This window comes from Tauraco erythrolophus, chromosome 8, assembly GCF_009769465.1.
Source record: "Tauraco erythrolophus isolate bTauEry1 chromosome 8, bTauEry1.pri, whole genome shotgun sequence".
NCBI lineage: Eukaryota > Metazoa > Chordata > Aves > Musophagiformes > Musophagidae > Tauraco > Tauraco erythrolophus.
The window spans coordinates 21,909,983-21,923,816 of record NC_141472.1 but is presented as its reverse complement, the minus strand read 5'-3'; the positions used below and the strand labels follow the sequence as shown (position 1 = coordinate 21,923,816).

The 13,834-nt window shown below is 43.3% G+C and overlaps 1 protein-coding gene across 2 annotated transcripts in view; it reads right to left on the bottom strand.

The window, feature by feature from the left end:
- Positions 1 to 13,301, bottom strand: part of TLK1 (tousled like kinase 1) — a 76,660-nt gene extending 63,359 nt beyond the window's left edge. For both annotated transcript variants that reach the window (XM_086616107.1, XM_086616108.1), the window contains exon 1: positions 13,157 to 13,301. In XM_086616107.1, the coding sequence (XP_086472233.1) occupies positions 13,157 to 13,301 (145 nt within the window). The remainder of the gene's footprint in view (positions 1 to 13,156) is intronic.
- Between the last annotated feature and the right edge of the window lie 533 nt (positions 13,302 to 13,834).

Here is a 13,834-nt window from a genome sequence, read left to right as displayed (position 1 = left end):
CCATGAAAAATCAAGTTTAAGGCTAAGGGGAAAAAATATTTTAAACTTCGTGCTAATCCTTCTTACAGCACAGCTACAAAGTCTGTTGAGACCCACAGTATGCATTAAATTCGGTTTCAATTTTGGGTACTGAACATTTTCAAAAATTCAGCACCCACCCAGTTCACAGACAAAGAAACATCCTACATAATCATCTGTCAAAAATTCGGTTTTAGTGTTACTCAGCATTATCATTAATCTGCATTACAGTTGTTCCTGCTATCCAGCACTTATCGCCTAATTTTAAACCAGTTTTCTTTTCTGCTATACTACCACTTTCATTCAAGTTTTAGAAGAAGGAAAGAAGGGATTCTCATTCCTTTCAACACAGTCCCTTCCTGAGAACTGCCCATCTTGCAGGCTAAGCAAAGAACAGACTTCATAGAACAAAGTTTGTGACCACGTGAAAAAAATTTCATAACATAAATGCAGTTAAAGCACTGAGGGCAATCAAAAATTAGGAAAGGGCAGAGTTCTAAATCTTTGATATTGTAAATAAAAAAAAATTTCAGGCACATATTCAAAACCTATTTCAAGACAGCAGTAAAAATATTTATGTGCAATTAACATCATCCACCATGTAGAAGCATCTGAACACTCAGCTGCGCAGTAGTCATTGCTCTACAAAACTAACCACACTTCTTCTGAGTTAAAGTGCAAGGACGCTACGGTGGCTTCTGTGCATCACTGCTGCCATAATTGAAGCAAAACCAAGTGTGATCCAAGTTCTTTTCCCTAACCAACAGGAGATAAAGCAGGACAACTTCTTAAAATAGCTTACACCCGAGGCAGGGAAGAACCATGACATTACTTGGATGGTTGAGGTGGGCTTTCTGCACGCATCCAGAGCCTACTTCCTACAGCCAATTTGACCGAGACAGAACAGTCGGTGCTACCAGGAGGTTGGAGTACACCTTACCAATGGCTGACAAATCGGGATTCGTCTCACCCTGTGTACATTTAACACGACTGCTTCCACACTCCCGATTTTGGGAGTAACTAAGCACCGAGCTACCCACATGGGAGATTTTTCTAAAACTCAACAAATCAACAAATTCACAGTAGACTTAGAGGATCCAGAACGGAGCCAGGCTCACCTCCATCAGTCAGAAAAGGCCGACATTCCAAAGGAGACCACTGCCTGGGCAGCCAGGCAGGGTTAAAGCCCTGACGCGCCTGTGGGCGCGCGGGGCACCTGCTGCGTGCACCGCGCTCCCCCAGCAGAGCCAGGCCCGCGGCTCCAGCGGGCTGGCCACCCCAGTGACCAGCCCACAACTGGAATCAACAAGCCAGTAAGAGCAACAGAACAAAAACACCTAAGGAAGGAGACAGTTCTGTCAACAGCAGCTCCAACAAAAAAAGCCAAGTTGGAGGCTGCCTTCCGGGCCCTGCCCGTGCTGGCAGGAGCCGTGGCCGCCGGCGGGGCCGAGGGCCGGCAGGGCCGATGGCCAGTGGGGCCACTGCGTGCCCCAGAAGTGGCAGTTGCGGCTGTTGCAGATGGCACGTTGCCACAGTTAACGCACACACGTGTTAGAGCCCACACACAGGGAAACTTCTAAACATGAGGTGGCAAACGCAAAGGACTGAGCACACCACGCAGGTTTTGGTACAACTGTTAGAAAAATATCAGTTTAGTCTCTCGTGAGACCCATTTTCATCCCTAGCAGCTAGCCACGCTACCGATTTTGGTACTTACCTGAATCGCTAATTCACTGGTTTCATTTGGTGCTCTCACATAACAAAACATTGTTCTGCGAGTACTACATGCTAACGTGATCATTTAGCAAATCAGAGAACTCGTACTAAAAATGTCTTATTTTGCCAGAAATAAACTCTTCCACTCGGTATCTTTGGAGCATTCATACAACAAACCCAATAGATTCAATGACTCAACGGATGTAACAAAAAGCAATTGTAATGACCTGTCTTGACTTAAAAAACACAAGGACTTTCCATTACTAAACACCAAAAAGATACTAACAAAATCTGTTATTTCCCAAAAAAAACTCATTTGGACCTTTATCCACAACAATCTTAAGACCAGATTTCACCTTTTCTCAAGTGGTAACTGGTGGCCAAGCAGAATTTTGACACCTAAGATAAACCAACGTTGCTCCCCAGTCTTTCTAGGCACAGGCACCCGCAGCTGTGAACTCCTAACTGCACGAAGCACTCACCATCGCTGCCAGCTCTACAGCACGAGAGCTCCTGCACAGTGAAGCATGGCAGGACACGAGAGGAGAGACTCCCGGCTATGTCCTTATAAAACCGTGTCACCGAGCACACCCACTTCCAGCTGAGTGCGGGCACTCAATGCTAGAACATCTGGAAGGTTCCTCCTTGTACTGCATCGACCCACTCCCTTTATCAAAGATTACCCTCCCTCCGGCAAAATCGACAGTATGCACAAATGAAAGCTGAGCAAGGGGACCACAATTCAAGGAGGAAAATGAGAGTTTAGAGAAGCACAAGGGAAGCAGAGGAGCAGGACGAGACCAGAGGTCACCCTCGTGACCCAGCACCGGTCAGGAAGGGAAATGAGCGGTGGGAGGAGGTTGGGTCGAGGGACCTGGTCAAAGAGAGAGCAGACACCCCAGCCGGAGAGCCACAGGGAGGGTGGCACACAGCTAAGGTCTACAACTTCTGACAGTCGCTGGTACTGCTGCCTCATCGCTCACTTCCCTTCAGAAGATGGGATTTCAAAGCCGGAAGAAGAACAACAAAAAAAGTAAAACTAGCAGGTTCTCTCTCTCTTTCCTTTTTTTTTGGTATGAATAAACTTGAAGAAAAAGAGGGATTTAAGGAAAACAGCAGGAAGGTGGTGTCAGACGCTGGCAGAGACTGGTGACTGTTGTTTGCACTTCTCTAGAAGAGAAAAACAAGTGAAAGGCTTGGAGAGAACAGCACGTCACGATTTAGCCAGGAGAACAAATCAGGTCAACTTTCAATCACACGGCACAGGGAGAGGAAAAAAAAAAAAATAAAAAAAATCACTATTAAGGTCATTTACTGGAAATTGTTCTGTTGTCATAGCTTGAACATTTCATTTCCAAATTAAGGTATTATTTTGCAAGTATAACAAATGGGGAGAAAAAGACAAGAAATATAATATTAATATATGATCTAGTATACAGCCAGACTGGTTTTTGGTGAACTCTGCATGTTTCTATTCTTCTGTTTAAAAGCAAACAGCAATATATAAAGCTAAAACTCAAGATATGGCAAAACTAGCATGAGTAATCTAGCAGCAAAATTTTGTATCATCTGCAATACTCTTCGGCAGGCTTAACAAAATTACCTATTTAAAAAGATGAAATAAGTTTTTAAGAAGTATGGAATAAGAGACAATAGGAGTTTAGAACATTTTTACTAAAAAGCAGCTGAAGTTTTCATGTAAGCTTAGCTTGTTTCTGCTAAGGGAGATCTTAAGAACAACATTAGTATTCTTAATGACTAAACAGACAGCTCATCAAGACTTCGCACACACATTTTGTGTACATATAAAAGTGTGTACACGCATGATATATAAAATTGCCTCTTCCCTAATACTAACCACATGGATGTTCTGGATGTGACAGCATGTACCAAGCAAGGGACTGAAGAAAAAAAAAAAAAAAATCTATGGATGCAGAATACAAACAACCATCTTACAAGGAAGCAAAGACCATGATATTTGCCTTTCGTAGTTCGAATACTGGTGTTACCCCTATTAGGCATTATTAGTATCACAAGCGTTTAATAATACAGTTTAATTAGAAAGAGGTAATATGTAATTTGATTATATAAGTAGAGGTAAATTAAATAGGCAATGAACTTCACTAAAAGCAATCATATACTGAGGCAATAACATGAACACCAAAAAGTGCTTTTTGCATCTCATTTAAAAATTCTAAACTTGCATCTTCAGGAATTACTTCTATTTGTATCCTATAGCAACTTTAAAATATGAAAATCCCACTCCTCATAATGGCCCTTCATAATATTAAATATAAAGGTATTATAACAAGAATTACTTTGTTTTATTCAAAGTTAAAGCTTGTAGAAAAATTGCAAGGTAGCCTTTTACCATAGTTCAACACTGTAAATAAAATTACTAAAACTAAAATACAATACTAATAATCAAAAAGTTTCTAAAACATGTATCAAAAACTCAGCAACCACTCCCAAATAACAGCCAGCTCAAGGAATAACTGACTTGCAAAAGAAACAAAAAACCCTAGTGACTAATACCAATAAACGTCCTCTTAATCATCTATAATCACCACTACCACAACTAAAACAACAACAAAAAAAAACTTTGTGAAGATAATCACACCACCCAGACCACCACCACTCTTCTCACTACAGTGTACGTTCTCACCTGGCTGGTGAAGGGAACACACCAGGAGGGAAAGAGCTGGGAAAGGGAAGCAGGACGCTTTCCTGCATATACTTTAGCAATAATAAATCATAGAGAAGAAGGGATTCTGTCCTGAAAAAATAATTAGATGCAACCCTGAGGAAGCCAGAAGGGACTGGATGATCAGAAAACTCAAGTCAAGATTTTATGGTCTTTCGGGATGATCTTAAACTTATCAATCACAACAGAAAACAAGATATTGTAAATAAGCTATGAATCACATTAATATATGTGCCATTTTAATGTGATTATTCCAATATAAAGTTATCCTGAAGAATGGACATCATACTGTAGCATGCACAATGTCAAACGTAAATAGAGAGGTAGCTTGACACACATGTTCTTTTAATGGGCTGTATATGATGTTGAACACAGTTATCCTCTAAATACCAGATTTGAACGAAAACAAAGCATGATCATTTTCTACACGCTACAAATTCTAGTTCAAAGGGCAGCAAATGCAGGCTTAGTTATCACCAAATACTTCTGCCATTCCTCTTCAGATAAGAGCTCTTATTAGAAAGGAAGGCAAAAGACAAGTAAGAGGAACGTTACAAAAAAAACAACACAAAGGACTTTTACTTTGAAAAGTTTAAAAACTTCTGGTACGTCTTTTAATACAAATTTTAACAGAACTGTTAGAACCAGATCATTATCCATCAAGACTAAAAGAATTTGCCAATAAATTAAGACTTCCACCATAATACCTGCAAAATATTTTCCTACATAAACTAACACATTTGTAAAAGATAAAACACCAAAGCTATTTCAAAGTTACTCTACTTTTCACCATACATACAACTTTTATAAGAGAACTGGTTACATTACTCTCTCTTATGTGCAAATACAGTTGGTCTTTAGGATGCTATCACTTAGGAAAATTTTTTGTTGTTGTTGACACTGGCAACTTACAGAAAGCTTTATATTTTTCTATCTAAACAAATAAACTTATTTTTAATTATAATTTTGCATACATTAATTCAAAAATACGTTTCTACTGATGTTAAAGATAATATTATTGATAATGTGTGGATTCTATTTTCAATTGCTTTATAATGAAAATATCAACTTGTTAAAGGACACTACTTCTTTCATCCCTTTTACTCACTAAGAAATAGCAAAGACTGCAACCTGCCTGAGGACCCAAATAGCTGGAAAGAGGGTATTAGGGCACCAAAAAAAGAAAAATAGCATTGGCTGAAGCACAGCTGTGAAATTTAGGACAAAACTGTGGAACCTATAAGAACGTAGCATTAACTAGAAAAAAACAATATTTAACAAATACAGCTATGCAGTGTACAGGCCTGATTAGCCTAAGCCATAGGAGTGAAAGATAGAAGTATTAGAAATCGAACTTGTAGCATCATCTGAGTTTGTCTCCACAGAATCAAGAGCTCCAAGAGTTCAGTGGTGGAGAGATAGGAAACACCTCTGCTGTTAAAGCTGCATGATCCCAAGGGCATCAGAGACTCAACTAGTGAAGACCAGGACCTAAATTATATTCTTCCAGACTTACAGGAGTTATGAAGAGCAACTTAAGTATTTATTTGTCTATTTAACATTACTTTCCGATTTGTTGCCCTTATGTGTATAGTTCAGAGGTTCCATTACTTACAAAAAAAAATTGCAATCCATCAGGAGTTACAGCTGCAGGACACAGTGCTTGAAGCATCTACATGCTTTGAGCTCAAGGTACAGTCATAAAATTAGTTACATATCTAAAAGGTTGGGTGTATATGACATCATATAATGGATTTTTCTGAAAACATAAAGATTTCCTGTTATTCCTCAAGAAAGATATTTTTCTTCCTTTTCTCCTGTAGGTATAGCTGTATTAGAAGTCCAAAGAGACAGAATCCAGTACTTGCCAATCTCCAAGTTAACTACGGTCATGCTTCATTTCCTGTAAAAGGCACTTTGGAGTTTCTTACCACCATCCGCATCTCTTAAAATCTGAAGTGCAAAGTGCTTTGTTCTTAAGGACGTTACAAAGAAAGCACCATGGCCTTTAAGTTTCCACCCACTTAAAACTGTGCAGATATGATGAGGCAAGATACGTTGCTTAATGCTCCTGCTGCCACCGCTCAGCACGCGGAGGCGGTCTCAGGGAATACCAACCTTCTCGGTGACGTTCGGTTTCACGTAAAAGCTCCAGTAATTAAGTTTCCCACTGCAAAGCGACCAGATTCCCATCACAGTTGTGTAATTATCCAACAATCTCCAGCTTTCCCTCTAAATCCTTGGAGAACACTTGTCAGCCTCAGAGCCTCTCCAGCTAAAGCAAAAAAGGCCTTTAGAGCGCAGGGTGGATAATGTTCTTATTTGCGTATTTAAAAAATACGCTCCAGCATTAAACGTTTAAGCTAAACTCAGAGCTGTAAGAATCTACGGTGAGGTTTAAAGTTTATGATCTATTAAATTCATACAAGGGAAAAATACATTCAAACGATATAAACTTTAACGCTGTGCTGGCAGCCAAACCATCGCATCGCTGGAAGCCACCGGCATCGGAGCTCTGAAGCACTCGACCGGCTTTCGCCAGCGACCGCTTCTGCCATTTTTGTTTGTTCAACCCACTGCAACAGTTGGTTCACTGGGAACTGCTGAAGAGCAACTGACAACCTGGAGAGCAGGAAAGCCTGACTTTCCAGATGATGAACAAGAAGGAACGGTGACTGGATTTGATCTGTTAGCTCCGAATCTCGCCAGGCACGGAGACCAGAAATAACTGACTCATTTTGCAAACTACAGACAATTCTACTCAATCGGGTTTAAATGCAGAACTTACTTGGATATATTTGTTTCTTCTTATGCATCTAGCACAACTAGGATTCAGTTTATTTTGCTAATAAAGTTAGCTAAAAGCTGTCTGAAGCATGGGGAATTATGTATCTTAAACATTAAGAAACTAAGCTGCATAAATACTTAAATAAATGCATATAGATGCATACCCTCCTGCCTAGCAAGAGGCATGATCAAATTAGACCAATTAGAATCAACTTTTCTTTAGGAAAAATAATTAAGCACAAATGCAAAATAAAATTAAAAACAATTATTTAATCAGGATTTCCTGCTCACTGATTTAAGTCATGATTAAAATTAGTAATATAATCACTGATTTCACTCAATCCCTCCAGCATGGACCCACTCCCAAAGGCTCGCACAGCCCCAGCCTTCCCCTGTCAACCCTGAGCACATCCAATCTCACTCAAGCCCTTTTGCTCCCCTCTTCTGGGACTAGGTTTGACTGAGGTCGATTAAAGCTTACAAGCATTTCATGTTCCCATCACCTACCACATGCTCTCCAGGGAAAGGTTGGCTGCTAGGATCTTTCTCCAAGCATATCCTGGCACTCTGTTTAGGAATGAAAGAAAGGAATAAGACCTCCGGAGAGAAGGTGGCTGAGAAAGCAGCAGACCCTTAATTTCTATCCCAAACAGAGCATCTCAATAAGGATGGAGTCAAGATGAAATGAAATGTAGGATCCAAAATACTTTCCGATACTCTTCTACTCCTATCGAACTCGATCCTTAATTACTGAATATAAAGTGTAGTACTCATCCCTCGTTATCCTCGGCAACCCACTCAAGAAACTGGGTTATATTACAGTGGCCACCTTTTGTTTAACCACTCTCCAGCGATCACAACCGGAGCACCAGCATTCTCAACAAAAACCCTGACCGCTCTCCTTCCTCTACCCACCTTCACTCAGCGCCATTCAGCAAATTAAATTTCCCTTGTCCTCTTTCACAGCTGAAACACGTCAAGCCAAACAGAAAGTAGCTCATAAAGACAAAGCTTTTCTTCCCCTTCTTGTGTGCTTTGAAGTTTTAGGGGAGCTATAGTTCAGGAAATACTCTACTACTGTATAAGCACAACTTCAACATTTTCTTGTGCAAAAAATTCAGCATGGGAGCAAGAAATTTAGCATAGGGGTAATCTGGATTGGGAGTAAGTACTACTTCAAAACACCTTGTATCAAGAACACAGAAAGCACAAAGGATTATTTAAGCCTGTAGTAGTTCCATAATTTCCATTCTTCAGGTAGCAAAATTTGTAGACTGAACTTTGACCATGATGCACACATATATACAGTAGCCTTTCCCAGGAGTCCCAATGGTATTTTGCAATCATTTAGTATTACCAGGCTCTAAAAAAATCCAAAGAAACATCAAGACTAATTGCAGATCAGAGTTATTACAAAGAAGCAAGCTTACTTCAGCTTGCTGAAGAAAAATATTTATTTGCTGAAAGAAAAAGCAAACAAGAAAAAAAACACAGGAAAAAAAGAATGAGAGAAATAACAGGCTTTTTAGTTGAATTAAGGTAATAATAAATAAATACAGCCTGTCCTTAAAGATGTAGATTCTATCTCCATTTAAAATGGAATAGGTTAATGGCAAATTCCATTCTAGGCAAGTTAAAATATAATTAAAACAAAACAATTGCCCAAGTACGAATTTGCTCTATGCTTTGCAGCACTTGCCTTTTAGAAAACTAGATTCAAACAAGGGCCCATATCAAAAAAATAATTTAAAAAAAAGTCTTCTTTTCTCATTTCTTGTTTGAGCATACTATAAAGATCTCATAAGAATTTGGCATAAGCATCAGCTCACTTTGAGAAACACATCTGCAATGAAACCAGCAATAATATCAAAAGCTAGAATCTGTGCATATCCGTGGAACAACAAAGTCTTGCACAACACCTGCTCATGCTACAGCGGCCTAAATAATATTTTATGATGGCTGTGCTCATCCTAAGTAAAAATATACCATCATCTTTGAACATGAACTGTTCCCATTCTTTTCTGCTCCCATGTGAAAGTCAAATCCGTAAAATTCTCAATCTACAGCTGAATGATAAAAAACAACAAACTTACTGAGAACTTACCAGTTAAGTAAATAAAGCATGTGAGTTTTTACACTACAAGCAAAAAAACAGAAAAAAAAAAAAAACAACAACCCTGGAAGTTTTAATAAGATCAGGTAGTTTTCATGTTCATGGACTAGCACACTGTACATAGTATAAGTGACACAATCCAGCAGCTAGAAACACCTTCTAGACTGGAAACTTAAGGAGGAAATAAACTACCTTTACACTCAGATAGACAACTACCATCACGTTTTAGGTAAACAATAAACACAAATAACATACGTTTATCGAATCAAAAAAAAAAGTCACCAACAAAATTTGCTATGCCTACAACATCAGTTCTTCAAAGAGTATCAAATACATGTCATGAGTTTATTTACCATTTTGTCATCGTATGTTAATTGGGGCTCAAGTTTGAAAACTGAAAATCACATTTCTGTCATGGTAAGTCAAAGTTGTATTTGGCATTCTGCTTTGCTTTTAGTAAAGTGTTCAAAGCCAACAGCACACACAAAAAATAACTTGCGAAGCATCATGCTTGACTACCAGGCACTGTGGCACTGCCTCCAACCTCAAAAGAGAAGCTATTCCAAGACACTCATAGGCATCTCCCAAAAATCTCGTCTGTCAGCAACAGCCTGAACGTCTCCCATGTACAAAACAGTACTTGTGCGCTTTGGTCTGTTTAGTTACACACATAAAGTACTCAGAAGTCAAGAAACTTCAAACATGAAGTTGCGCGATTGCAACAATGTGAGCTGTGGCACAAGATTTAGCTACACAATCACATATTGTATGTAAAATAATACCGCCTAACAGTCTTCCTAAATTCCTGATAGCACCTACTGCAGTGCTTCTGAATAAGTGACCACATATATCCCACATGAGTTACTGGCATATAAAGCAACTGACAGAACTACAGACATTTACAAACTATACTGAAACACAAACAAGAGACAGTTCTGGTACAATAAAAGTGTACAGATGCAATTGCATTCAAGTCCACTCCACTCCTTTCATTTTAAAACCTTAAAACATAAATTCAAATCTATACAGCTAAGCCATAATGCCCCTGTAAGGCAAGATACAGCAGAAGATAACATCCAATGAAAAGTGTTGCTGCAATGTTGTAGCGCATTTCAAAAACTATTATTTTCTTTAATTTTGTCTGTATTTCCCAAGTAACCCTTTTTGATACTGATAAGGCATTGCATTTTAAAAAAAAAACAAACACTTTGTGCAAGAGTTATATATGCCAGCGCTTTTCTTTTTGCTTTCTCCATAGCAGAGCTTCAGAGAATGTTTTTAGGACTTCCTAAATCACGGTGCAGGGAGTTTCTGCTCCTACTAAATCAGAACCTTTAAAAGCCCACACAAGAGATGTGGGCTCATGCCAAACTTTCACAGTGAACCACAGGCAAGGTGAGATAAACCACAGCACGCGTGGTGCACTCAGTGAAGGCCTGCACATCCAAAGGCAACATGGGCAGCACCGTCACAGAGGCCAACCAAAGGGATTTGAATTTAGGAGAAGGCCAGGCCGGGCCATAAGCTCAGCCCAAGCACCAAATGCACCATATGTGGAAATATTACCCACTGAAAACTGGCATGGGCATTAGCAGCGACACAGCTCTGATCCAGTATGGGCCAGCAGCCTTGCACGCTGCTCCAGAGCTCATAACCTCTGTTAACATCACAAAGTATCTCAAGTTCAGGATCGATGGGCGCACGAACTCCTATAAATACACTGCACTGCAAATATTGCACGATTGGTTTGATCTGACATCATTCTTACACATGTATAAGCCAATGTCTATGAACATACTGACATGTATCTATTGCAGGGCTTATTGCTTTCAGGCAAGATACTTCACTGTAAAACATACATGCATGAAGTAACGTGTGCTGATAACATTCCATGAGTACGGCCGCAAAATATAAACCCAAGCATGGCTGGCAGCTTATGCTGATTTTCAAACAGAACTACCTAATGAGGACACACAATTATCATGACCCAGGAACACCACGCAAACACAGTACATTATGGTTCCAAGCACACGCCAGGGTTTTGATTACTCTGTAACCCCTGAATCTGAATTAGCGGATGGAAATTACAGTACCCAGAAAAATTCAATAGCACGAGTCATAAGAAAGAAAAAAATAAAAAGCACCATCATCATCATTACATTAAAAATTAATTTCACAAAAATGTTTTTCCTCGCCTAAATAGAGGCACTCAAGGAACACCATTTTTCTTTAAAATAAATAGATATACAAGTCATGCTTCAACAATCATTTTAGGCTTGTATGCCAGGTATCTGAAATACAACCAAAATACCTCATGTATATGCTCTACACAAGCATTATATGCACGCATATTCATAACAAGTGTTGCAACACCGAAGAAACCTACTCTTGATAAAGTTAAACTACATATTTGGTCGGTGGTTGTTGTTTCTGAGAGCTTCAGTTTCCCAGAGAAGACGAGCACAAAATGCCTGCCACTTTACTCAGCATCTTTAACATATACCATAATTCCTTTCCAGGTATTTTCTAGAGCATTTCATGTCAATCTACCTGCAGGAGCGTGTGCAAAAGTGACACGGAGCGATGCAAGTCTGACAACTACTGGCATGGAAAATGGAGAAACACGGACTGCGTTACGCGTTTTCAGGATGTCGAATCCCTGTTACCAAGTCCTTACATCGCTTATCAACCGAAAAAAAAAAAAAAAAGCAGCAAGCAAGCAGCTCCAGGAAGACTTGAAAAACAAAGACTCCCCATTTTCACTATTATTTCTATTTTAAGTTAGTAAGTTTCCTGCTCGGGCGATGACGTTTTGCAGACGCTACAAGAAATGCTATATGGCATTCATTAAACTAAGGCAAATCAAGTAAAATTATACAACTGCTCGGTAGGCGAGTATCCCCGTATAAAAGTTCTCCTCCGCCACTAACGGGCGTTCAGCAAGTAGTTATTTTAGCTAAAAGCACCGAGCAATTCACCGGCTGTATAACTGCTACATCTTGTGGTAACACATTTCAACGCAAGGAGGAAAAGCAGACAATACCCGAAAGGGAATAGCGAAGAGACTTGTTTGCTCATAACCTTCATACAGATATTCCCTGCAAACACCCACAACACCCTGCTGTCGCTGTCGGTGTAACACAAGAGGGGAGGAGCAGGGGAGGGAGGAGAAAAATATTATCATCTGAGGCGTGATGGAGGACAGGAGAAAGTTGCAGTCATTCCGCGGCGGCCGTAAGGCGCCCTGTCACTTCTGGCCGTAAAACCGGCCGCCCCCGAGGGCGCCTTCCCCACGGGGACGAACCCTCCGGTGTCGGCCCCTCTCTCCTCCCCACCTCCATGATGCCAAAAGTGCCCGACTCCCTCCATCCAGCAACAACGGCCGCATCCTCCGGCGAAGCACTTTTACTTTGCCGCTGGCGGAGGGGACGCGATTTCGGGCAGGACGCGGCGAGCGGCGGCCCGAGGAGAGCCGCCGCGGGAGACGCGAGCGGCGGCGGCCGGCCCGGGAGCGGAGGGAGCGCGGCCGATCCCCCTCCGCGGCCCGGCAGCGGGGGGGGGGAACAACGAGGCGCCGTCGCGCTGACGAGCGGCGGCGGGAGGCGCGGGCGGGGGCGGCGAGGCCCCGCTCGCCCAGCGCCCGAGGCTCCCCTCGCCGCCACCGGGCCCAGCGCTGACCTCGCACCGCCACCGCCGCCGGGAGCACCAGCCTCTCCCGCCGCCGCTCCCGGCCAGCCCGGGACCGGCCTCCGGCGGCGGCCGCCGGGCCCCTCCCCGAGGGCCGGGCCCCCCGCGCAGCCCCGCGGCGCGCTGGTTACCTTCCTTGGGCGGCTTGCCGGGCGGCGCGCCGTGGAGCTGGGAGGCCGCCGCCGCGGAGCAGCCCTGCAGGCTCGGTGGGGACGTGGAGAGCCGGGACCAAGATGGCGGCCCCTCCAAACTTCCACTGCTACTTTGGACACTCATCAAGCTACTTTCCTGGAGCCCGGCAGCCGCCGGGGGCGGCGGGGGAGGCGGCGCGGCGGGGGGACACCCAGCGCCGCGCTCATGGCCGGGGGGCCGGCCCGACACCGGCGCGGGGAGGCCGCCGGCAGGGAGCGGGCTCCGGAGGCAGGCGGGGCGCGGGAGAGACGGGGCGCGGGGCCGGCGCAACCTGCCCGCACCTCTGCACTGCGTCGCCGCGGCCGCCGCCGAGCAGCCGCCTGTGTCTGAGGCTAACCTTCCCCGCCGCCGCTGCTGCCGCCGGGGAGGGGAGGGGAGGGCGCAGGCGGGGAGGGGTCATGCGCAAACACGATCGCGAGCCGAGCGAGCGCCGCGCTCTGCCGGCGCCCAGCCGAGCCGAGCCGTGCCGGAGCCGCCCAGGGGCGGCGGGCGGGGAGCGGCGCCCCCCGCACACGCACCGGCCCAGCCGCCCGGCGCGGCGCGGCCTCAGCATCCCGGCCGCCTCCTGCCTCCACGGCCGCTCCCGGCCCCTGCCCTGGGCCGGCCCGCGGCTGCCC